Source organism: Bos indicus, chromosome X (assembly GCF_029378745.1).
Source record: "Bos indicus isolate NIAB-ARS_2022 breed Sahiwal x Tharparkar chromosome X, NIAB-ARS_B.indTharparkar_mat_pri_1.0, whole genome shotgun sequence".
NCBI lineage: Eukaryota > Metazoa > Chordata > Mammalia > Artiodactyla > Bovidae > Bos > Bos indicus.
The window spans coordinates 59,922,473-59,944,666 of record NC_091789.1 but is presented as its reverse complement, the minus strand read 5'-3'; the positions used below and the strand labels follow the sequence as shown (position 1 = coordinate 59,944,666).

The 22,194-nt window shown below is 37.2% G+C and overlaps 1 protein-coding gene across 6 annotated transcripts in view; it reads left to right on the top strand.

The window, feature by feature from the left end:
- The window catches only part of NUP62CL (nucleoporin 62 C-terminal like), a 104,329-nt gene that overhangs the window by 33,087 nt on the left and 49,048 nt on the right, over window positions 1-22,194 (top strand). For 5 of the 6 annotated variants that reach the window (XR_011565352.1, XR_011565351.1, XR_011565354.1 and 2 more), the window contains 2 exons: window positions 17,990-18,093; window positions 19,630-19,728. Coding sequence is in view for 2 of the 6 variants with exons in the window: in XM_070784614.1 (XP_070640715.1) it covers window positions 18,036-18,093; window positions 19,630-19,728 (157 nt within the window). In the remaining 4 variants the exon portion in view is untranslated. Of the gene's footprint in view, window positions 1-14,621; window positions 14,668-17,989; window positions 18,094-19,629; window positions 19,729-22,194 lie in introns of those variants that run through there. The other variant, XR_011565353.1, reaches the window with a different exon arrangement.

Below are 22,194 nucleotides of genomic sequence, written 5' to 3'. Positions count from 1 at the left end.
GAGTGAAAGAGGAGAGTGAAAAAGTTGGCTTAAAGCTCAACATTCAGAAAACGAAGATCATGGCATCTGGTCCCATCACTTCATGGGAAATAGATGGGGAAACAGTGGAAACAGTGTCAGACTTTATTTTTCTGGGCTCCAAAATCACTGCAGATGGTGACTGCAGCCATGAAATTAAAAGACGCTTACTCCTTGGAAGAAAAGTTGTGACCAACCTAGATAGCATATTGAAAAGCAGAGACATTACTTTGCCAAGAAAGGTCTGTCTAGTCAAGGCTATGGCTTTTCCAGTGGTCATGTATGGATGTGAGAGTTGGACTGTGAAGAAAGCTGAGTGCTGAAGAATTGATGCTTTTGAACTGTGGTGTTGGAGAAGACTCGTGAGAGTCCCTTGTACTGCAAGGAGATCCAACCAGTCGATTCTAAAGGAGATCAGCCCTGGGTGTTCTTTGGAAGGAATGATGCTAAAGCTGAAACTCCAGTACTTTGGCCACCTCATGTGAAGAGTTGACTCACTGGAAAAGACTCTGATGCTGGGAGGGATTGGGGTAGGAGGAAAAGGGGATGACAGAGGATGAGATGGCTAGATGGCATCACCGACTTGTTGGACGTGAGTTTGAGTGAACTCCAGGTGATGGATGGTCAGGGAGGCCTGACGTGCTGCGATTCATGGGGTCGCAAAGAGTCAGACACAACTGAGCGACTGAACTGAATTGAATGAACTGATGCTATCTAGCTGCCATTTAATGTATCAGAGAACTGCTTTATTTTTTTAATTATTTATTTATGGGTGTGCTGAGTCTTTGTTGCTATGCCTGGGCTTTCTGGGCTTTCTCTTGTTGCACGGATGGGGCTGCTCTTCATTGCACTGTGCCAACTTCTCATTGCAGTGGTTTCCCTTGTTTTTGGAGCAGGGCTCTTAGAGCACATGGGATTTAATAGTTGTGTCATGTGGGCCCAGTAGTTGCAGTTCCCCAACTCTAGAGTGGGGGCTCGGTAGTTGTGGCCTACAGGCTTAGTTTGTCCTTAGCATGTGGGATCTTCCCGGACCAGGGATCAAACCCATGTCTCCTGCATTGGCAGGCAGATTCTTAACCACTAGACCACCAAGGAAGTCCGGAGAACTATTATGCTAATTTTTGTTCTTTTTCTATTTAGAATAAATGCACAAAAATAAACAGGCAACACAGTTTTTACACAACCTACAGTAATTATAGGGGCTTTTAGGCTGGGTGAAGTGAATTGAAGTGAAAGTTGCTCCATCGTGGCCGACTCTTTGAACCCCCATGGATTATGCAGTCCATGGAATTCTCTAGGCCAGAATACTGGAGTAGGTAGCCTTTCCTTTCTCCAGGGGAAAATCTTCCCTACCCAGGGACCAAACCCAGGTCTTCTGCCTTGCAGGCAGATTCTTTACCAGCAAAGCCACAAGGGAAGCCCAAGAATACTGGAGTGGGTAGCCTATCTCTTCTCCAGCAGATCGTCCCAACCCAGGAATCGAACCTGGGTTTTGTGGCTCAGCGGATATAGAATCTGTCTGCAATGTGAGAGACCTGGATTCAATCCCTGGATTCGGAAGATCCCCTGGAGAAGGGAAAGGCTACCCACTCCGGTATTCTGGCCTAGAGAATTCCATGGACTATATAGTCCATGGGGTCACAAAGAGTCGGACACGACTGAGCAACTTTCACTTAGTCTGGGTGCCAGCATCCATACTAATGCTATAATAAGCAGAGCCCTATCACCCCAGGTAACAGCATCTACTCCTTTTGTTTTTGGCCCTGCTATCTCTGTTACTCAGTTACTCAGTGTGCAACTGCAACAGGCTTCTTATTCACATTGGTGGAAGTGCACTGCAGACTGGTTGCACCAGTTACAATATAGTCTTGATGAGGAATGCAGCATTTGCAGGATTACTCTTCACTCCTGCTACATGGGCATCTAGTGGAACAATTGTTACATAATCAATTGCTCTTTTCAACCATAGTGGACAGTCCACTGGTAGGGTTTGAACTGTGCTTTCTAATGGAGAAGCACAATATTGGATAATGGAGAAGAAGATTGATTTTGAGATTCTAATTTGATTGACTCATCCAAATATGACTTCCTTCTCTTTTTGGAGATTAGTAGTATTGAAGAATGTGATAGAAATTAAATCTAAACTGCTACTTCTGATTTTGCAGTTTTAGGTTTAGAACCGAGGAATGTTTGAGGGGGAAAGTTACAACCTTCTGAGAATGAGTAGTCTAGAGTCTAGACAAATTTGCCTCTAGTAATAATAGAGTTACCCTGAAGTGTTTTGTTCAACTTGCTTAATGCTTGTATTTACCAAGTATATATTTTTTCACAATCTGTTGCTATGTTCTGTTTTCCTTTTCAAAAATAAAACTTCCTAAATGAAATTGATCAGGAGGTACAATAGAACAGAAAAGAACTTTTTTTTTGCAGTAGTATAAAATTTTAGAGAATATTAAAATAATGATGCAATAATAAAGTGAGTTATATGGCATAGTTGGGAGATGGTAAAATATTTAGGCTAGTAGAGACATCTTACATGCATGGGTTATAGTTTCTAAATAAGTAGGATTCAGTAAAATACATTTAACCTAACTGGAAATTATTAGAAGAGATTTAGGATCTTACTAAAGCAAAATGCAACTAATAAAGAGTACTGGTTTATAAGCCATGTAAGCATGGTTTTACTGTAGATGCCTCAGATATTTTTTTTTCTCACCAACATTATTTGACAATTTATTCTTTTTTTTCCCCCAGTGGACTGTGAAATTTTCCAGTTTTTATTTTTATTTTTGTACTTTACAATATTGTATTGGTTTTGCCATACATTGACATGAATCCACCACGGGTGTACACATGTTCCCCATCTTGAACCCCCCTCCCAACTCCCTCCCCATACCATTCCTCTGGGTCATCCCAGTGCACCAGCCTCGAGCATCCTGTATCATGCATCGAACCTGGACTGGCGATTCGTTTCACATATGATAATATACATGTTTCAATGCCATTCTCCCAAATCATCCCACCCTCACCCTCTCCCACAGAGTCCAAAAGACTCTTCTATACATCTGTGTCTCTTTTGCTGTCTCGCATACAGGGTTATCGTTACCATCTTTCTAAATTCCATATATATGCATTAGTATACTGTATTGGTGTTTTTCTTTCTGGCTTACTTCACTCTGTATAATAGGCTCCAGTTTCATCCACCTCATTAGAACTGATTCAAATGTATTCTTTTTAATGGCTGAGTAATACTCCACTGTGTATATGTACCATAGCTTTCTTATCCATTCTTCTGCTGATGGACATCTAGGTTGCTTCCACGTCCTGCTGAGTGAGATATTTAAGCATTTTACTTTATGGTATATTTTTTTAAATTACATATTCATAGTCATGATTTCAGAGCTTTTAGAATCAACCAAAAAGGTAAAGTATTTTTATAATTACAGATAATAGAGAAATAACTTACTTATCATTTGTAATAGTGGTTATTGAACCAATTTTAATTGATTGGTTTGGCATTGTAGGACACAAAGATATGAAGTAGAGCATTAAAATCATTATGATGCTGAAATAGTTGGTCACTGTCTTGGGGCATTATTTTAATTATGCAGAAATGAATTTTTGATACTACAAATAATACATATCTGTTATCAAAAAAATAGCTACAAAATAAATGTTTGAGTCTTGGCTCTGATATTTACTAGTTCTCTGACCTTGGAAAAGTTACTCTAATCTCTTAATATTCGGTTTGCTCATCAATAAGTGCTCAACATTTTACCTTGTAGGGTTATTGTGAGGATTGGGCATGTTAAGTGAATATAAATAAAGTAAATGCTTAGAACCCTGTCTGACATGCATGTAATAGGTACTCAATAAATAGTAGCTATGTTTGTTATTTTTATGAAAGTATACATTTCCCTGCAGTATTAAATATGTTGGATATTATCCCTTTTGTTTGTTTGTATTTTAAGCTTTGGTAGTTTAACACTGAAAATAGTATCATAGCATCGTGTTCATCTACATTTTCTTTAATTATTAGTAAGACTGACTTCTCTTCAAATTATTGATTAATTGTACTTGTGTTCTTTTTTTTTTATAATTCTTTTTTTTTCTAATTTTATTTTATTTTTAAACTTTACATAATTGTATTAGTTTTGCCAAATATCAAAATGAATCCGCCACAGGTATACATGTGTTCCCCATCCTGAACCCTCCTCCCTCCTCCCTCCCTATACCATCCCTCTGGGTCGTCCCAGTGCACTAGCCCCAAACATCCAGTATCGTGCATCGAACCTGGACTGGCAACTCGTTTCTTACATGATATTTTACATGTTTCAATGCCATTCTCCCAAATCATCCCACCCTCTCCCTCTCCAACAGAGTCCATAAGACTGTTCTATACATCAGTGTCTCTTTTGCTGTCTCGTACACCGGGTTATTGTTACCATCTTTCTAAATTCCATATATATGCGTTAGTATACTGTATTTATGTTTTTCCTTCTGGCTTACTTCACTCTGTATAATAGGCTCCAGTTTCATCCACCTCATTAGAACTGATTCAAATGTATTCTTTTGAATGGCTGAGTAATACTCCATTGTGTATATGTACCACTGCTTTCTTATCCATTCATCTGCTGATGGACATCTAGGTTGCTTCCATGTCCTGGCTATTATAAACAGTGCTGCGATGAACATTGGGGTACACGTGTCTCTTTCCCTTCTGGTTTCCTCAGTGTGTATGCCCAGCAGTGGGATTGCTGGATCATAAGGCAGTTCTATTTCCAGTTTTTTAAGGAATCTCCACACTGTTCTCCATAGTGGCTGTACTAGTTTGCATTTCCACCAACAGTGTAAGAGGGTTCCCTTTTCTCCACACCCTCTCCAGCATTTATTATTTGTAGACTTTTGGATCGCAGCCATTCTGACTGGTGTGAAATGGTACCTCATAGTGGTTTTGATTTGCATTTCTCTGATAATGAGTGATGTTGAGCATCTTTTCATGTGTTTGTTAGCCATCTGTATGTCTTCTTTGGAGAAATGTCTATTTAGTTCTTTGGCCCATTTTTTGATTGGGTCGTTTATTTTTCTGGAGTTGAGCTGTAGGAGTTGCTTGTATATTTTTGAGATTAGTTGTTTGTCAGTTGCTTCATTTGCCATTATTTTCTCCCATTCTGAAGGCTGTCTTTTCACCTTGCTAATTGTTTCCTTTGATGTGCAGAAGCTTTTAAGGTTAATTAGGTCCCATTTGTTTATTTTTGCTTTTATTTCCAATATTCTGTAGAGGAGAACATAGGCAAAACACTCTCCGCCATACATCACAGCAGGATCCTCTATGACTTGTGTTCTTTTGGTATATGTTTGTGTGGGGAGGAGAGTGGGAATTGAATGAATTCCCTTTTCCCTTTTTGTATCTTTTGTTGCTCAGTTTTCTTTCTTTTTTCTTTTTTGGCCATACTGCGTGGCATATGGGATTTTAATTCCCTGACCCAGGATTGAACCTGAGCCCTCAGCAGTGACAGCATGGAGTCCTAAGCATTCAACCACCAGGGATTTCCCTGCTCAGTTTTCTAATATAGTGCTTATCTTTTTTCTTGTTTATATGCAGTTGCAATATCTTAACTCTGATATTTGTATAAGAAGTATTTTCATACCTGTGATTTCTGTTGGTGACAAAAATCACAGGTAATGCTAACCTTTGTAATTTGTTGCCTACCTTTATAATTAAGGGAAATGCTCAATTTCTGCTAGACATTAGTGAAGAGAGATGTAATTCCCCCCCAAAAAAAATAATTATTTTCCCCCATTTGTTTGTTTTATTTTTCTTAGAACTTTATGGATATTAAAATATTTAAAAATTTTAAATTAAGCTTTTTATTTTGATATAGATTCTCATGCAGTTGTATGAAAAAATACAGAGACCCCACCCACATCCCCTTTGTCCATTTTCTTCTGGTGGTAACATATTGCAAAACTACAGTACAGTATCACAACCAGGATGTTGATATTGGTAGTCAAGATATAGAATAGTTCTCACTACTACGATTCCCCATTTTACCCTTTGATAGCAACACCTACTTTTCTACTGCTCCCATACTCTTTAATCCTGGCAGCCATTAATCTGTTCTTCATTACTATGATTTTGTCATTACAAAAATGTTGTATGGGGCTTCTGTGGTGGTGCAGTGGATAAGAATCTCGGGACACAGGTTCGATCCCTGGTCCAGAAGATTCTACATGTCGCAGAGCAACTAAGCCTGTGTGCACCACAACTACTGAGCCCATGCTCTAGAGCCTGAGCCACAACTACTGGGCCCACATGCCCTAAATACTGAAGCCCATGTGCCTAGAGCCTGTGCTCTGCAACAAGAGAAGCCACCTCAGTAAGAAGCCTGCACACCACAACAGAGAGTAGCCCCCACTCGCCACAACTAGAGAAAGCCCACACACAGCAAAGAAGACCCAGTGCAACCAAAAATAATAAATAAATTTTAAAATGTTGTATGAATGGAATCATATGCATATAATCTTTTGGGAATGGCTTTTTTCACTCAGTATACTTTTCTTTAGATCATCCAGATTGTTACATGTGTATTTTTTGTTTTATTGCTTCATGGTGTTCCATGATACGGATGGACCTCAGTTTGTGTAACTATTTGTCATTTGAATGATTTTTCCTCTATAGGTCAGATGCCGGCTTTCTCTTGCTATTTTCAATATTTATTCTTTGTCTTTAATTTTCAGAAATTTAATTGTTATTAAGTGTCTTGGTGTGGATTCCTATCATTCTGTCATCAAGTTCACTAATCTAGGATATCCCCTCTAGTTGACTGCTGAGTCCTTTTGCTTAGCTTTAACTTTGCATTTTGGTTATTGGTTATCTGGTTATCTCAGATTTCCACTTGGCTCTTTTTTCTGTCTTCTGTTTCTCTGTAGAGATTTTTATTTCTTCTTCTTTTTTTTTTTTTTTTTTTGCTAAGGCTATTTTTTCTTGTGTTTTAAGTGTGTTCATAATTTCTTTTTGATGCATTTTTATCATGGATGCTTTAACATTTGTCATCTTGGTATTGTCTTTTAAAATTCCATCTAAGATCTTTCTGGTTCTTGGTAGGATGAGTGATTTTTAACTGAAACTTGGACATATTATGAGACTCTAAATCAGATCAAAGATTTTTGCTTTAGCTGGGTTTATTTGTCATGATAAAGAAGAGTTTCACTGTGTTACTGTAAGGTGGGAGTAGAACTTTGTTTTCCCCAGTTCGTCTCCATTGCTACCCGAGCCAAGTTCTGCTAGTTCTTGCTGGGCAGGAGTGGGAGTTCCTGCTTCTGATGTGGTTTCCACTGACACTGTGAGGACATGGTTCATTAACTGCTGGCAGAGATGACATCCTGGCTCCCTACTTGACCTCCTCTGATACTATCCTGGCTGGGATGTTGAGACACCTCACTGTAGCTTCACAGTGGCAGAAGTTTAGGCTCCTCGCTTACTGTTCTCTGGGATAGGTAGGTTGTGGGGCCACACATCTTTTCTGTGATGTTTGGTTACTGGAGAGTGGTTATTGTCTAAAAGTTTTCTTATTGCTCTGTCTCTTTCTTTGTCTTTTGTCTAAAGAGCAGGCTTTTGTTGGGTTTTGTTTTTCTATACCCATTGTTGTTTCTTGCTGGCCAGCCTGTCTGACTCCATGCCTGGGAAGTATGAGACAGAAAGAAAACCTATGGAATTCGTTACTACAGTGTTTCTTGGGTCTCAAGATCCCTAGCTGATTTGCCTTCTTCTCTCCACCTTTCGGTGTTTTCTTGTTTGTTTTATATATAATGTCCATGGGTTTTAGCTGTATGTAGGAGGAGGAATAGGGAAAAGTACATTTTCCTGGAAATGGAAATCCTTAAGATTTAAATTTTCATGTTTTCAAATCTCTCATTCTTCTGAATTTCTCTCTCTGGACTTCTTTGTATAGACATTTTTCATCTTAAGATTTAATTCTTTTTGTTCTTTTGTGGTTTATATTTTTAGGAATTTCTTGCCTTCCTATTGATTACTTGAACATCTTTAGGAATCTGATTTTTTCTAAATGATCAGTGAATTAAACCATCGTATTTAATTAAATAACCATTCTTTCCCTACTGATTTGAGATGCTGCCTTCCTCATACACCAAATTATTATATATGGTTAGTTCTGCTTCTGGGTGTCCTATTTTGTTCTATTGATTTGTCCTTTCTTGTTCTAGTATCACCATTTTGTTATTGTAGCAAGTGCCACTATCTTGTAAGGTATGGCCACCTTCCCCTATTCTGTTAAAAAAAAATCATGCTTACTTTCTATGGTAAACAATTTATTAAGATAGTTGATATTTTCCTGTGTTCATAAACATGAAGACATTAAGGCTGATTTTCTTACCCTTATAACACTAGATGGATAAAATTGTGATATTGAACTTTTCCTCTTGTCCAGTAGAGGCGATTTTCACCCCCTCTCCCAGAGGATGTTTGGCATTATCTGGAGACAATCTTTTAAAATAATATTATTTATTTATTTATTTTTGGCCACGTCGAGTCTTATTTGGGGCCCTGGGGCTTCTCTCTAATTATGCACATGAGCTTAGCTGCCACGCTGCATATGGTATCTCAGGTCCATGACCAGGGATCAAACTCTCGTCCCCTGCATTGGAAGGTGGATTCTTAACCAGTGGACCACCAGGGCGGTCCCTCTGGAAACATTTTTGGTTTTCCAAACTGTGTAAGTGTTCCTGCATCTAGTGAAGCCCAGGGATGCTGCTAAATACTTTGCAGTGCACATAAAGGAAATTTTTACTGTCCTTGACACACAACACTTTTGACATCAAATATGTGGGGGTTCTTCCCATACCAACTAATTCTCTCAACTCTCCAGACTCCATCTGGGTATTCTACAGTTCAGTTATGATGCTCACCACCTCAAAGAACTCTGGAAAACACTTGACTTACAATTTCTGGTTCATTATATATGCTGCAGTTTAGGAACAGCCAAATAGAGAGATGCTGTAAGGCTGAGTATGGGGGAGCAGCACAGATCTTTCGTGTCCTCTCCAGGCACCAACACCGTCCTAGCACCTACACCAACCCAGAAGCTCTCCAAACCCCTTCCTTTAGGGTTTTGATGGAGGTTCCATTATGTTGGCATGAATGATTAAATCTTTTGCCTCTGATGATTAGACTCAGTCTCCAGTTCCTCTCCTCTCCAGGGAGGTCAGAGGGTTAGGCTAAAAGTTCCAACCCTCTAATCACTTTGTTGGTTCCTCTGGTAACCAGCCTCTCAGCCTGAGGGGCTTTCTAAAGTTCACCTTTTTAACATAAATCAGATGTGGTTGAAACCTTTATTGCTCTTGGAGCTGTTTCTGGAACTGTGAAGAAAACTCAAATAAGCTTCTGTCTCTCTCATTACTTAGGAAGTTACAAGGGGTTTAGGATCTTTGTCCCAGAAAGGGGACAAGACCAAATATACATGCCTTATATCTTACCATGGGACAGCCCTCTGCCATAAAGAATTATTGGGTCCAATGTCACCAGTGCCATGTTGAAAAACTCTGCTGTAGTCCTATGATTAGGAAAATGAGACTTTGTTTTTTAAAAGAAGAGCTATTGGTTTTGCATTATTTATTTAGTAACTGGCCCGTATTACTGAAACCTCTTCAATAAAGAGTAAGGCTTTAGCTTGAAAGCAAGTCTTATTAAACGGTATTTGTTTCCTTAGTTACCTCTGGGTATGTGATTTAAGGTCAGGCTCCTGAAATTATGCCAGTATCCGAGACACATGATCAAGATTTTAAAATATGGGCATAAATCAAGTGTAAATTTAATTAGTGCTAGTGAAGAGGTTTAAGTAATGCAGCCAGTTACAAAATAAATAATGCAAAAAACAATAGCTTTCCCATGTTTAAGCAGTAGTAATTGGGAAATATAATGGAGGAAGTTCCCATTAACAATTTCAACCAAAAGTATGAAGTACCTAAGAGTGAACTTTAAAAATGTGCATAACCTATATGAAGATGACCATAAAAGTTTACTGAGGCATATAAGAAAAGACATGAATAAATGAAGACTACACGGACTCAATAGTATAAGAATGTCATCTAGCTCCAAATTAATCAATGCATTTAATATCATTCTTATAAAACCACAGTGGGAATCTTTGGGGGAAGGAAAAGAAGGAGGGTCTCGACAAGATTCTGAAGTTTAAATGGAGGGGATAAATGCATGAGATTAGTGATCTCTTGTTTTTTAAGGAAAGTAATGATAGCTTGCTTGTAGAAAAACATGAAAATATAAGTTTATTATCTGACTGTAAATTTAAAATATTTGCTATAAAACTAAATGAGTTCTAGTGCTTCAATAATTGGAAATCTCTTGTAGAACAAGGATAGAAAGAAAAATCAGTGAAAAATTTTAAAGTACAGAATCAAACCTGGGTTTATGAAGATGACATTTCCATTCTGGAGAGAAAGGATGGAATAGTGAATAAATCAATTGCAGTAGCAGGCTAGCCAGGTGATCTGGGGGAAGCGGGTTATGTTTTGCCTAAAGAGGTTAACTGAAATAAATACTAGGTGAATTAAAGCTAGAAAATGAAACCATAAATATTTAAATTGTATAAATATGAATATGAAAATGTATAAATAATAATTGTTGGGTTGGAGAGAGGACCACTTATTGAAGTATAATTTAAAAATATATAATATAGTCAGTCAAATGGTTCAAGAATAAGACTATAAACATAGTATAAATAGGTATACTGTCCCCCATCTACCTTGTATTACTCCCTCCCCCCTCCCCCCATCTATTCGGCTAACCACTGTAATTGTATATATCCTTCAAAAGTTTCTTTATGGCTTTGCTAGCAAATAAAAATATGTATTCTTAGCCCTCTGCTTGTTTTAAAAATATAAATAATAGTATATTCTACACACTGTACCTTGCTTTTTATTTTTTTTATTTTTTTCTACTTTAAGTTTATTTATTTTAATTGGAGGCTAATTACTTTACAATATTGTATTGGTTTTGCCATACATCAATATGTACCTTGCTTTTTAAACTTAAAGCTTTATACACTTATTTTAAACATTTTGTAGCTCTTTTCACATCAGTCAGTATATGAAGAGCTTCATCAGAATTTTTATAGCATCACACATTGTCTGCATGTGCTATAGTTTATCTAGACCCTTGCCGGTGGGTGTTTGGGTTGTTTCCTCTTCTGCTAATATAAACAGTGGTGCAATGGATATCATTTTACATGTCATTTTACAGATGTATATCTTTGTAGATAAATTTCCAAAAGAAGTATTACTGGTTCAAAAGATAGATGCATTTGTACTTCTTAAAACATTGGCCACTTATTTTCCATAGGGATTATACCAGTTTACACAACCATTAGAAGTCACAGAAGTTGCCCCTTTCTTCACAGTGTCCTCAAACAGTATATTACTAGATTTTTAAAAAAATATTTCTTCCCATATATTAGGTAAAATTGTTCTTAAGGTAGACATAATTTGTGGTTTTCTCCTAAAAATGAGGTTGAACATTTCATGTTTGAAGGAATTTTGAAACATGATATGGAGACATAAACCATAAAGGAGAAAACAGTGGAAAGATTTGACTACATAAAAAATAAAAACAAAATAAGAAAAGCAAATGACAAACTGGGGTTGGGAAATACTTGCAACATTTGACTAAATAGTTAAAAATCAGTAATAAGAAGATATTAATCCAGTGAGAAAATGGGCAGATGATATGAATAGGCAATTTTGAATGAAGAAATTAAAGTAACCATTAAACCTATGATAAAAATTTAGTCTCACTGATAGGTATTGAATTAGAAATATTAAAACACCTTTGTGATAATTGGTTATTTCTTTAAAAGTATATATGTTATACATGTGGTGCTTCTCTTAAGTGAAACATAGGGATATTCTATGATATACATTTTATTTTATTATATTTTTAAATAATGCAATGCTACCATTAAAATTTTTTTCTTGTTATTATTTTATTGAAGGATAATTGGTTTAGAGAATTTTATTGTTTTCTGTCAAGCCCCAACATGAATCAGCCATAGGTATACATATATCCTCTCCCTTTTGAACCTCCCTCCCACCTCCCTCCCACCTCCCTCCCAATCCCACCCCTCTAGGTTGATACAGAGCCCCTGTTTGAGTTTCCTGAGCCATACAGCAAATTCCCGTTGGCTATCTATTTTACAGATGGTAATATAAGTTTCCATGTTACTCTTTCCATACCTCTCACCCTCTCCTCCCCTCTCCCCATGTCCATAAGTCTATTTTCTATGTCTGTTTCTCCATTGCTGCCCTGTAAATAAATTCTTCTGTACCATTTTTCTAGATTCTGTATATGTGCATTAGAATATGCTATTTATCTTTCTCTTTCTGACTCACTTTACTCTGTATAATAGGCTCTAGGTTGATCCACCTTATCAGAGCTGACTCAAATGTGTTCCTTTTTATACTTATTAATATTCCATCGTGTATATGTACCACAGCTTCTTTATCCATTCATATGTCGATGGACATGTAGGTTGCTTCCATATTCTAGCTATTGTAAATAGTGCTGCAATGAACAGTGGGATATGTGTATCTTTTTTAACCCTGGTTTCCTCAGGATATATGCCTACGAGTGGAAATGCTGGTCATATGGTGGTTTTGTTCCTTGTTTTTAAAGGAATCTCCATACCATCTTCCATAGTGGCTGTATCCATTTACATTCCCACCAATTCCCACCAACAGCGCGAGAGCGTTCCCTTTTCTCCACACCCTCTCCAGCATTTATTGTTTGTAGACTTTTGGATGATGGCCATTCTGACCTGTGTGAGGTGATACCTCATTGTGGTTTTGATTTGCATTTCTTTAATAATGAGTGATGTTGAGCATCTTTTCATGTGTTTGTTAACCATCTGTATGTCTGCTTTGGAGAAATGTCTGTTTAGGTCTTTTCCCCACTGTTTGGTTGGGTTGTTTGTTTTTCTGGCATTGAGTTGTATGAGCTGCTTGTATATTTTGGAAATGAATCCTTTGTCAGTTGTTTCATTTGCTATTATTTTCTCCCATTCTGAGGGTTGTCTTTTCACCTTGCTTATAGTTTCCTTTGCTGTGCAAAAGCTTTTAAGTTTAATCAGGTCCCACTTGTTTACTTTTGTTTTTATTTCCATTACTCTAGGAGGTGGGTCAGAGAGGATCTTGCTTTGATTTATGTCATCGAGTGCTCTGCCTATGTTTTCCTCTAAGGGTTGTTTACAGTTTCTGGTCTTACATTTAGGTTTTTAATCCATTTTGAGTTTATCTTTGTGTATGGTGTTAGGAAGTGTTCTAATTTCATTCTTTTACGTGTAGCTGTCCACTTTTCCCAGCACCATTTATTGAAGAGGCTCTTTGCCCTGTTGTATATTCTTTCCTCCTTTGTCAAAAATAAGGTACTAATAGGTGCATGGGTTTATTTCTGGGCTTTCTATCTTGTTCCATTTTGTGTTTTTGTTTTTGTGCCAGTACCATACTGTCTTGAAGACTGTAGCTTTGTAGTATAATCTGAAGTCAGGAAGGTTGATTCCGCCAGCTCTATTCTTCTTTCTCAAGACTGCTTTGGCTATTCGGGGTCTTTTGTGTTTCCATATGAATTGTGAAATTTTTTGTTCTAGTTCTGTGAAAAATGCCATTGGTAATTTGATAGGGATCATATTGAATTTGTAGATTGCTTTTGGTAGTATAGTCATTTTCACAATATTGATTCTTCTTACACAGGAACATGGAATATCTCTCCATTTTTTAAAATTAATCTATTTAAATTGGAGGCTAATTACTTTACAATATTGTAGTGGTTTTTTGCCATACATTGACATGAATCAGCCATGGGTGTACGTGCGTCCCCCATCTTGAATCCCCCTCCCACCTCCTTCCACATCCCATCCCTCAGGGTTGTCCCAGTGCACCAGCTTTGAGTGCCCTGTTTCGTGTGTTGAACTTGGACTGGTGATCCCTTTCCCATGTGGTAATACACATGTTTCAATGCTATTCTCTCAAATCATCCCACTCTCGCCTTCTCCCACAGAGTCCAAAAGTCTGTTCTTTATATCTGTGTCTCTTTTGCTGTCTTGTATATAGGGTCATCATTACCATCTTTCTAAATTCCATATATATGTGTTAATAGACTGTATTGGTGTTTTTCTTTCTGACTTATTTCACTCTGTATAATAGGCTTCAGTTTTTTTAATTAATCTATTTATTTGGCTGCACTGGGTCTTAGTTGTGGCACCCAGGATCTTAGTTGCTGCATGTGGGATCTAGTTTCCTGACCAGGGTTCGAACCCAGGCCCCTCACATTGGGGACTCAGAGTCTTAGTCACTGGGCCACCAGGGAAATTCCCCATGATAGTTTGAGGTTGGTGGTAATGTTCCCAGTTCCTTCCCAGCATCTCCTCCCTGTCCCCAAACCCCCAGTGGCCTTACATGTTTTGGATAGCAGGGTCTTATTTATTGTCATAAATTGTTTAACAGTTGGATGTAGGCAGCAACAGATTCAAATGCAGTTACTTATTAAGAACTTTTTTTCCCTTTGAAAAGGAAGAAGAATATCTGTAATTATGTATTGGAGTCTGGAAACGGTTGGTTAAGGTCAGCACAAATATTTATTGAGCACTTAGTATCATGTGCCCTGTGCAGTGATCTATAGTGAAGATGAAAAGATAAACTGTTTTCTGTTAACCAGTTAATCTTATTTGTGTCTTCATGTACTTGATTTCTCAAACTTTATTTCTTTTATAGTTTTTATTTTAAATTTTCAAGCAAGCGGCCAAGTAATGTTTTCTGAAACTTTATTCCAGACTTCTATTTATTATTTTTTCTCACAGACTTATTGTATAATTCACATACCACATAATCTACCCATTTAGAGTGCACAGTTGATTGGTTTTTAGGATAGTCACAGAGTTATGCAGTCATTGCTGAAGTCCGTTTTACAACATTTTCATCATCCACTGAAGAAACACCATGCACATTATCAGTCACTGCCCATTCTTTCTTCACCCCAGTTCTGGCAATCACAAATCTGCTTTCTGTGTCTCTAGACTGCTCTGTTCTGGACATTTCATATAAATAGAATCATACAATATATGGTATTTTGTGATTAGCCTCAGCATGTTTTCAAGGCTTATCCATGTTTTAGCATATATCAATACTTCTTTTCCTTTTTATGGCCAAATAAAATTCCATTGTATTAATATACTACATTTTATTCATCATCTCCTCAGTTGATATTTATTTGGATTGATTTCTTTCATCTTTTGTTATGAATAATGCTTCTGTGAACATTCATGTACATATTTCAGTGTGGATCTCTATTATCATATCTTTTGTTTGTGTTCCTAGAAGTGGAATTACTGGGTCATATGGTAACTTTATGTTGAACACTTTGAGAAAATGCCATACAATTTTATTGAAGAGACTACACTGTTCTACATTCCTATCAACATTGCATGAGGTTTCCAATTTCTCCATCTCCTTGCCAACACTTGATATTATCTGTCTTTTTTACTTTAGCCACTCTTTTTTATTTTTTGATGTGAAAGTTGCTCGGTTGTGTCTGACTCTTTGCAACCCTGTGGACTATACAGTTCATGGAATTCTGTAGGCCAAAATACTGGAGTGGGTAGCCTTTCCCTTCTCCAGGGGATCTTCCCAACCCAGGTATTGAACTCAGGTCTCCTGCATTGCAGGCAGATTCTTTACCAGCTGAGCCACAAGGGAAGTCCTTAGCCATTCTAGTTGCCATGACATAGTATCTCATTGTGGTTTTGATTTGCAAGTTCCTAATGACTGATGACATTAAGTATGATTTCAAGTGTTAGGTGGCCCTTTGTACCAACAACTTTGCATCTTTCTGACCATTCTTGTTTAGTCACCATCTTCTTCTGACCACAGCCTGGAAAGGATCTCTACATTTAAGGATTCATGTCCTTAGTTTTGCTTACCTGGATAATCCAGGATAAACTCCCTATATCACGTTACTTAACCAATTTGACCATTACCTCATCTGTAAAATCTCTTTTGTCAAATAAGGTAATGTGCTCACAGTCTCTGGGTATTAGGATGTGACCATCTTTGGGGGACCATTTTTCTGTCTACCACACCATCTTAACAATATAAAAATTTCTGATTCATGCACATGAGATCTTTCCACTTATTTAGGATGTCTTTCTTTTAGTACTATTTTATGTTTTTCTGGATACAAGGCTTGCACTTCTTTTGTTAGGGTTGTACATAACTATTTTATTCATTTTGAATAATCATAAATGGAATATTCTTAATTTCATTTTTGGATTGTTCATTGATAATATATAGAATTGAAATTTATTTTTATATTGATCTTGTATCCTGCAACTTTGCAGAACTTGTTTATTGTTCTAATAGATTTTTTATGGATTCCTTAGGTTGTTATGTATTCATGATCATATCATCTGTTAATAGAGATAATTTTATTTCTTCTTTGCAATCTGGTTGCCTTTGTTTTCTTGCTTAATTGTCGTGGCAAAAACTTTCTATGTATTATTGAAGTGGTAAGAGCAGACATCCTTGTTTTGTTTTTGGTGGCAGTGGAAAAGTATTCAGTCTTTCACTATTAAGATTGATGTTAGCTGTAAGTTTTTCATAAATACCCTTAATCATGTGTAAGAAGTTCCCTTCTTTTTCTAGTTTGTTGAGTGTTTTCATCATGAAAAAGTGTTGGATTTTCTCAAATGCTTTTTCTGCTTCTATTGAGATGATCATGTATTTTTAAAATGATGAGATAATTAAGGTATAATTCATATATTTTAAAATTCACCCTTTTGAAATGTACAATTCAGTGTTTTTTTTAATGTATTCACAGAGTGTGTAACTATCACTACTGTGTAATTCAAGAACATTCTCATCACCCCAAGAAGAAACCCTGTAACCGTCAGCAGTCACTCCTCATTACTCTCTCCTCCCAGCTCCTGATAACTAACCATTATTATACTTTCTGTCTATGGATTTGCCTTTTCTGGACATTTCATATAAATAGAATCATACAGTATGTAACCTTTTGTGTTTGAAAGTGAAAGTGTTAGTTGCTCAGTTGTGTCTGACTCTTTGTGACCCCATGGACTGTAGCCACCAGGCTTCTCTGTCCATGGGGTTTTCTAAACAAGAATACTGAGTGGGTTGCCATTTCCTTCTCCAGGGCAATCTTCCCAACCCAAGGATCCAACCCAGGTCTCATGCATTGCAGGCAGATTCTTTACCATATGAGCCACCAAGCCCAAGTATTCTTGCCTGGGAAATCCCATGGACAGAGGAGCCTGGTGGGCTACAATCCATGGGGTTGCAAAGAGTTGAACACAACAGAGTGACTGAGCACACACGTGGACTGTAACCCACCAGGCTTCTCTCAGTGGGATTCTCTAGGCAAGAATACTGGAGTGGGTTGCAATTTCCTTCTTCTGGGGATCTTCCTGACCCAGGGACTGAAGTCACATCTTCTGCACTGGCAGACAGATTCTTTACCACTGAGTCACCTGGGAAGCCAATACTAAGCAGTACTGATGAACTATTTTTTAAATCAGAATTTTACTATGTCATGACAGGACTTTCCCGGTGGCTCAGACGGTAAAGCGTCTGTCTACAATGTGGGAGACCTGGGTTCGATCCCTGGGTCAGGAAGATCCCCTGGAGAAGGAAATGGCAATCCACTCCAGTACTATTGCCTGGAAAACCCTATGGACAGAGGAGCCTGGTAGGCTACAGTCCATGGGGTCGCAAAGAGTCGGACACAACTGAGTGACTTCACTTTTACTATGTCGTATTTATTAATTTTCCTTGCTTTGTTGTTATTTCTCTATATAAGTAAAGTTTGTTATAATTGTGTTACTTGTTAAAAAATGATTTTGACTTTTTCCTTTTGCTTGTTACTTTAATTTAGGGTTACTCCAGCATCTACTTTTGCTGCCACTGCTAGTTCAAACACCATGCTATTTACCCCATTTTCAGATTCTTCTATCTGCACTGCTGCTACTGGGCCCTCATGTAAGTTACTAGTTGCAAAGAAAATACTATTATTTCGTATTAGGCCATTTAACTCAATTTGCCAGTATAAGCTATGGATCTCTGACACCTCATAAGTTATCATTATGCTCGATCCCATCTGTAATTGCTGATATCAGTACTAGCTTTGCTTAAGAACCTAATTGTCATGGCTTCCGTTGTGAATTTTATATTAACATGATTATTACAGCTTAACGTAATGATTTTAAGCATATAATTCATTAACATTGTAATGTTTTGAAACAACTTCTTGAAGCTAATGGGAATAGGAAGAGTGGGAGTTTTGCCAAGTATGTTTGAAGGTTAGAACTCTTATTATCCTTGTGAATCAGATAAAATGGGAAACAAATGTTGGAGCCTTGCTGTATTTTATTCTTCTATATAGACCAGGTTTGTGATCCTTACATTTTACCTATAAGAAGTGTTACATGACAAAAGGACTAGCTGTAGTATTGTACTTTTATGACACTGTGAGATGCCTCCTGTTCTCTCCTCTTAAAGATGAACACCTGGATGTTTTGAGCTGAGAAGTGGGACATTAATTATCTCATAACCCAACTTCTTTGCTACACATCTTCCATTAGTAGAGTAATAACAAATGTTGAGAATATTGAATTCTGTATATATCTTAGGTAATTATTTTTTACAGGTCCACATAAACTGCTGGTGCTTTGGAGGCATCTGCACAGTGCCATGATATTAACCATTAGACTTTGTTATTATAATCCTAGCAGTAATATGGTCCTCCCAAAGCTCTGTTATAGCAAAATTGTCACCATTTCTGGTAATAAAACTTGCCAGGAATTGCTAATACGTAGTTCAGCATGAAAAATGGTGGCTTGCCATTCCCATCATCTTGTGCAGTTGGCATAGGTGAACATTGGTTGAAATTGCAGGTTGCCACTTGAGTTGTATTTTCTTCCAAGTAGGGATGATTTTAATCTTGAGACATGACTGAGATTCTGGAAACCTCTTGATATATAATATCTTTCTCAAGTATAATAGATGTTGTGAATATGACCCTATCTGAGGTTGGGAGTTAGAATTATTGAATGAATTCCATTTTCAAAGTCTTGACTTCTGACCTTTGATAGGTTTTTTTTTTTCTTTCCTGTCCTTGATGTCCTTGCCTAGAAAATGAAAAGAAATCTTGACCACATTGTTTTTTAAAATTAACTTTAATGAGGAGGTATAATCTACATGTCATAAAATTATTTTAAGTGTATATTTCAGTGATTTTTAATAAATTTACTGAATTGTATAACAATCACAATAATCCAGTTTTAGAACATTTGTATCATCCCAATGAGATCTCTCAGCCCCAGACAACTACTGATCTACTTTTTGTCTCTATCTATGCCTTTTCTGCACTTTTCATTTAAATGGGTTGACTATAGTTTTTTTAAGTTTAGCCAAAGTTACTAAAGGACTCCTCAGATGAAAAATACTCTATATAAATTCTTCATTCACTATTTTTGATTAAAAGGGTAATAGGTAGTATTATGTTATTCTCTGCAGTTGATGCCCCAGTAACTTCCACTGGAATGTTTGGTGATACATCTTTGGGATTTGGATTAAGTTTCTCTGGAGCATATGGAGCAGCTGCTGTTGCATCTAGTAAGATTTTACGATTATTGGGATGTATTTGGATGCTCACTGGAAATGTAACAACAGTAAGTAGGTTGTATTCCGTAGTTTCTAGGATTCAGTTGGTTTTGATCATCTCATCAGAGTATCCAAAAGGTACATCAATGTTGAGAATTGTCGAAGCGTGGAAGGACATAGTTGATACCAATGATATTACTTCTTTTAGATGACTATAATCAGAGCTGCTATCAAACTCTTGTCAACTTTGAAGCTTAAACATTTTTATTATTGATCATACTGTTTAAAGTGACCCAATATATTGGGATTCCTAGTTTTAGTCTCTAAAAATTAATCTAAGATTTGACCTGTGTTGATCCTCTCCTAAAGTTAATTACAAGAGTTTCTGTAGATGTATCCTAAATTTATTTCTGCCAGTTAGGTCCTAGGTAGGTTGTAAATTAAAGAAAACTTAGTTATCCATTAGTGAAAGTGTTAGTTGTTCAGTCGTGTCCTACTCTTTGCAACCCCATGGACTGGAGCCCACCAGGCTCCTCTGTCCATGGAATTCTCCAGGCAGGAATACTTAAATGGGTAGCCATTCCCTTCTCCAGGGGATCTTCCCAACCCAGGAATCAAACACAGGTCTCCTGCATTGCAGGCAGGTTCTTTACCATCTGAGTCACCAAGGAAGCCCCTAGTTATCCATTGCCTATTACCTATAGTTATCCATTGACTGTTACCTATTGTGAGCTGGGTGGTTAGAGGTCAGTTACTACTTAAACCTATCATTTAAGTTAGACTCCACTTTAGGGAAGTGTTGTTTGTTTTCACTTTAAAAAGTTTACTTAGGGCTGAAATGAATCTTTCTTCAAACCTGTCATAAGCTAAAAGTCAGCCCCTCTTAAGTTTAAAGTAATTATTCATAAACGGAGATGTACACCATCTTTTGCATGACCAACACTTAACTGAGTTTCTTCTGTGTATTTGGCTAACTGGCCATCCTATGAGCATTATGAAGGGTATGGCTTGAGAACTTTTTAAGTTATTGTATTTACAAAAAAAATGTAACACATAGTTTCCCTTATAAAATGCTGAACAAAAAATTGATTCTTTCAGTCCTGGGTTGAGTCAGTGAAGTATGAATTTGCAAGCTCTTTGATGACTCTGCCGTACCTCACCCCCACCCAAGTCTTCAAATTCCTTCCTGCATACTGGCACCACTGCTACAAGCCCATGTATCTACCATTGCCTTGTGTTGTTAACCCACCTCCCATCAGATATGTTTCAACTCAGTACACCCAGCCCAGAGTTGTTTTTTTCCCTACTCACCTTTCTTTCTCCCCAAGTATATTTACTTGCTCAGATTCATCTCACAAATTAGCCCTGTAGGGCAGCTCTCAGATATCTGGGTCTGTAAATCTATCACTGTTTGGGATTGTTTTCTGTCCTAGATATAATCAGCAAGTTTTAAGAGAAGCTTGTTTGTTGTCAGTCTCATCTTTTGCATGAGTCTTAAGAAAGTGAATCTAAAGTGAGTCTTAAGAAGTGAGTAATGCTGTCCATTCCTAGCATGGAATAAGGTACATAGTTGTTGATCAGACAGGATAGGAAAATTGAATTGTGGGGTCTTTTAAAGGATGGTCTCACTATTTTAGGCTTCCCAGGTGGTGCAGTGGTAAAGAATCCACCTGCCAGTGCAGGAGGTGCAGGAGATGTGGTTCGATCCCTGGGTCAGGAAGATCCCCTGGAGGAGGAAATGGCAACCCACTTCAGTATTCTTGCCTGGAGGATACCATGGACAGGGGAGCCTGGTGGATTACATACAGTCCATGGGATGTCAAAGAGTTGGACACTACTGAGCACACTGAGCATAGCACATTGAGCACTCACTTTGTTATGTATTGATTTTTAAGATGATCAGAATGAGATTTATTTAAATGTAAATCCAAATTTTTTATGTAATTATTTTCTATTATTTGTAGAACAGTGCTTTCCTTTTAGTACACAGATAACATGGAGTTGACTCGTATTTAGTTTTGACCAGAGCTGTAACTTGTAAAATCAGACTGTGATAGAACCTTTATTCTCAAAACTATTGCTTCTTTTGGAATTAGTTGAAATATTATTGTCATTTTAATATTGTATACTATGACAGAGCTAATTTATACCTTTTAAAAATACCATAAAAATAAGGAATAAAAAAATACTATATAAAAAAGTTTAAAATAATCATACTATTTTTTATGACTTGATTCCTTTGTGTTTAGACTGACAGGTATTAATTTTCCTGAAGGTATCACACAGCATCTTTGGAGAGGCATTGATTTATGTTAATTTCTTTGTTTAGTGGTAGTGATGGTAGTTGCTTTTCTAAATATTACAGAAACCATATACACATGCATACATACATATATCACACACTCTAGAGGGAACAGTATGGTTCTTTCCTTAACAGCCTTTTTTCCAAACACATACAAACATACATTAAATGTGTTT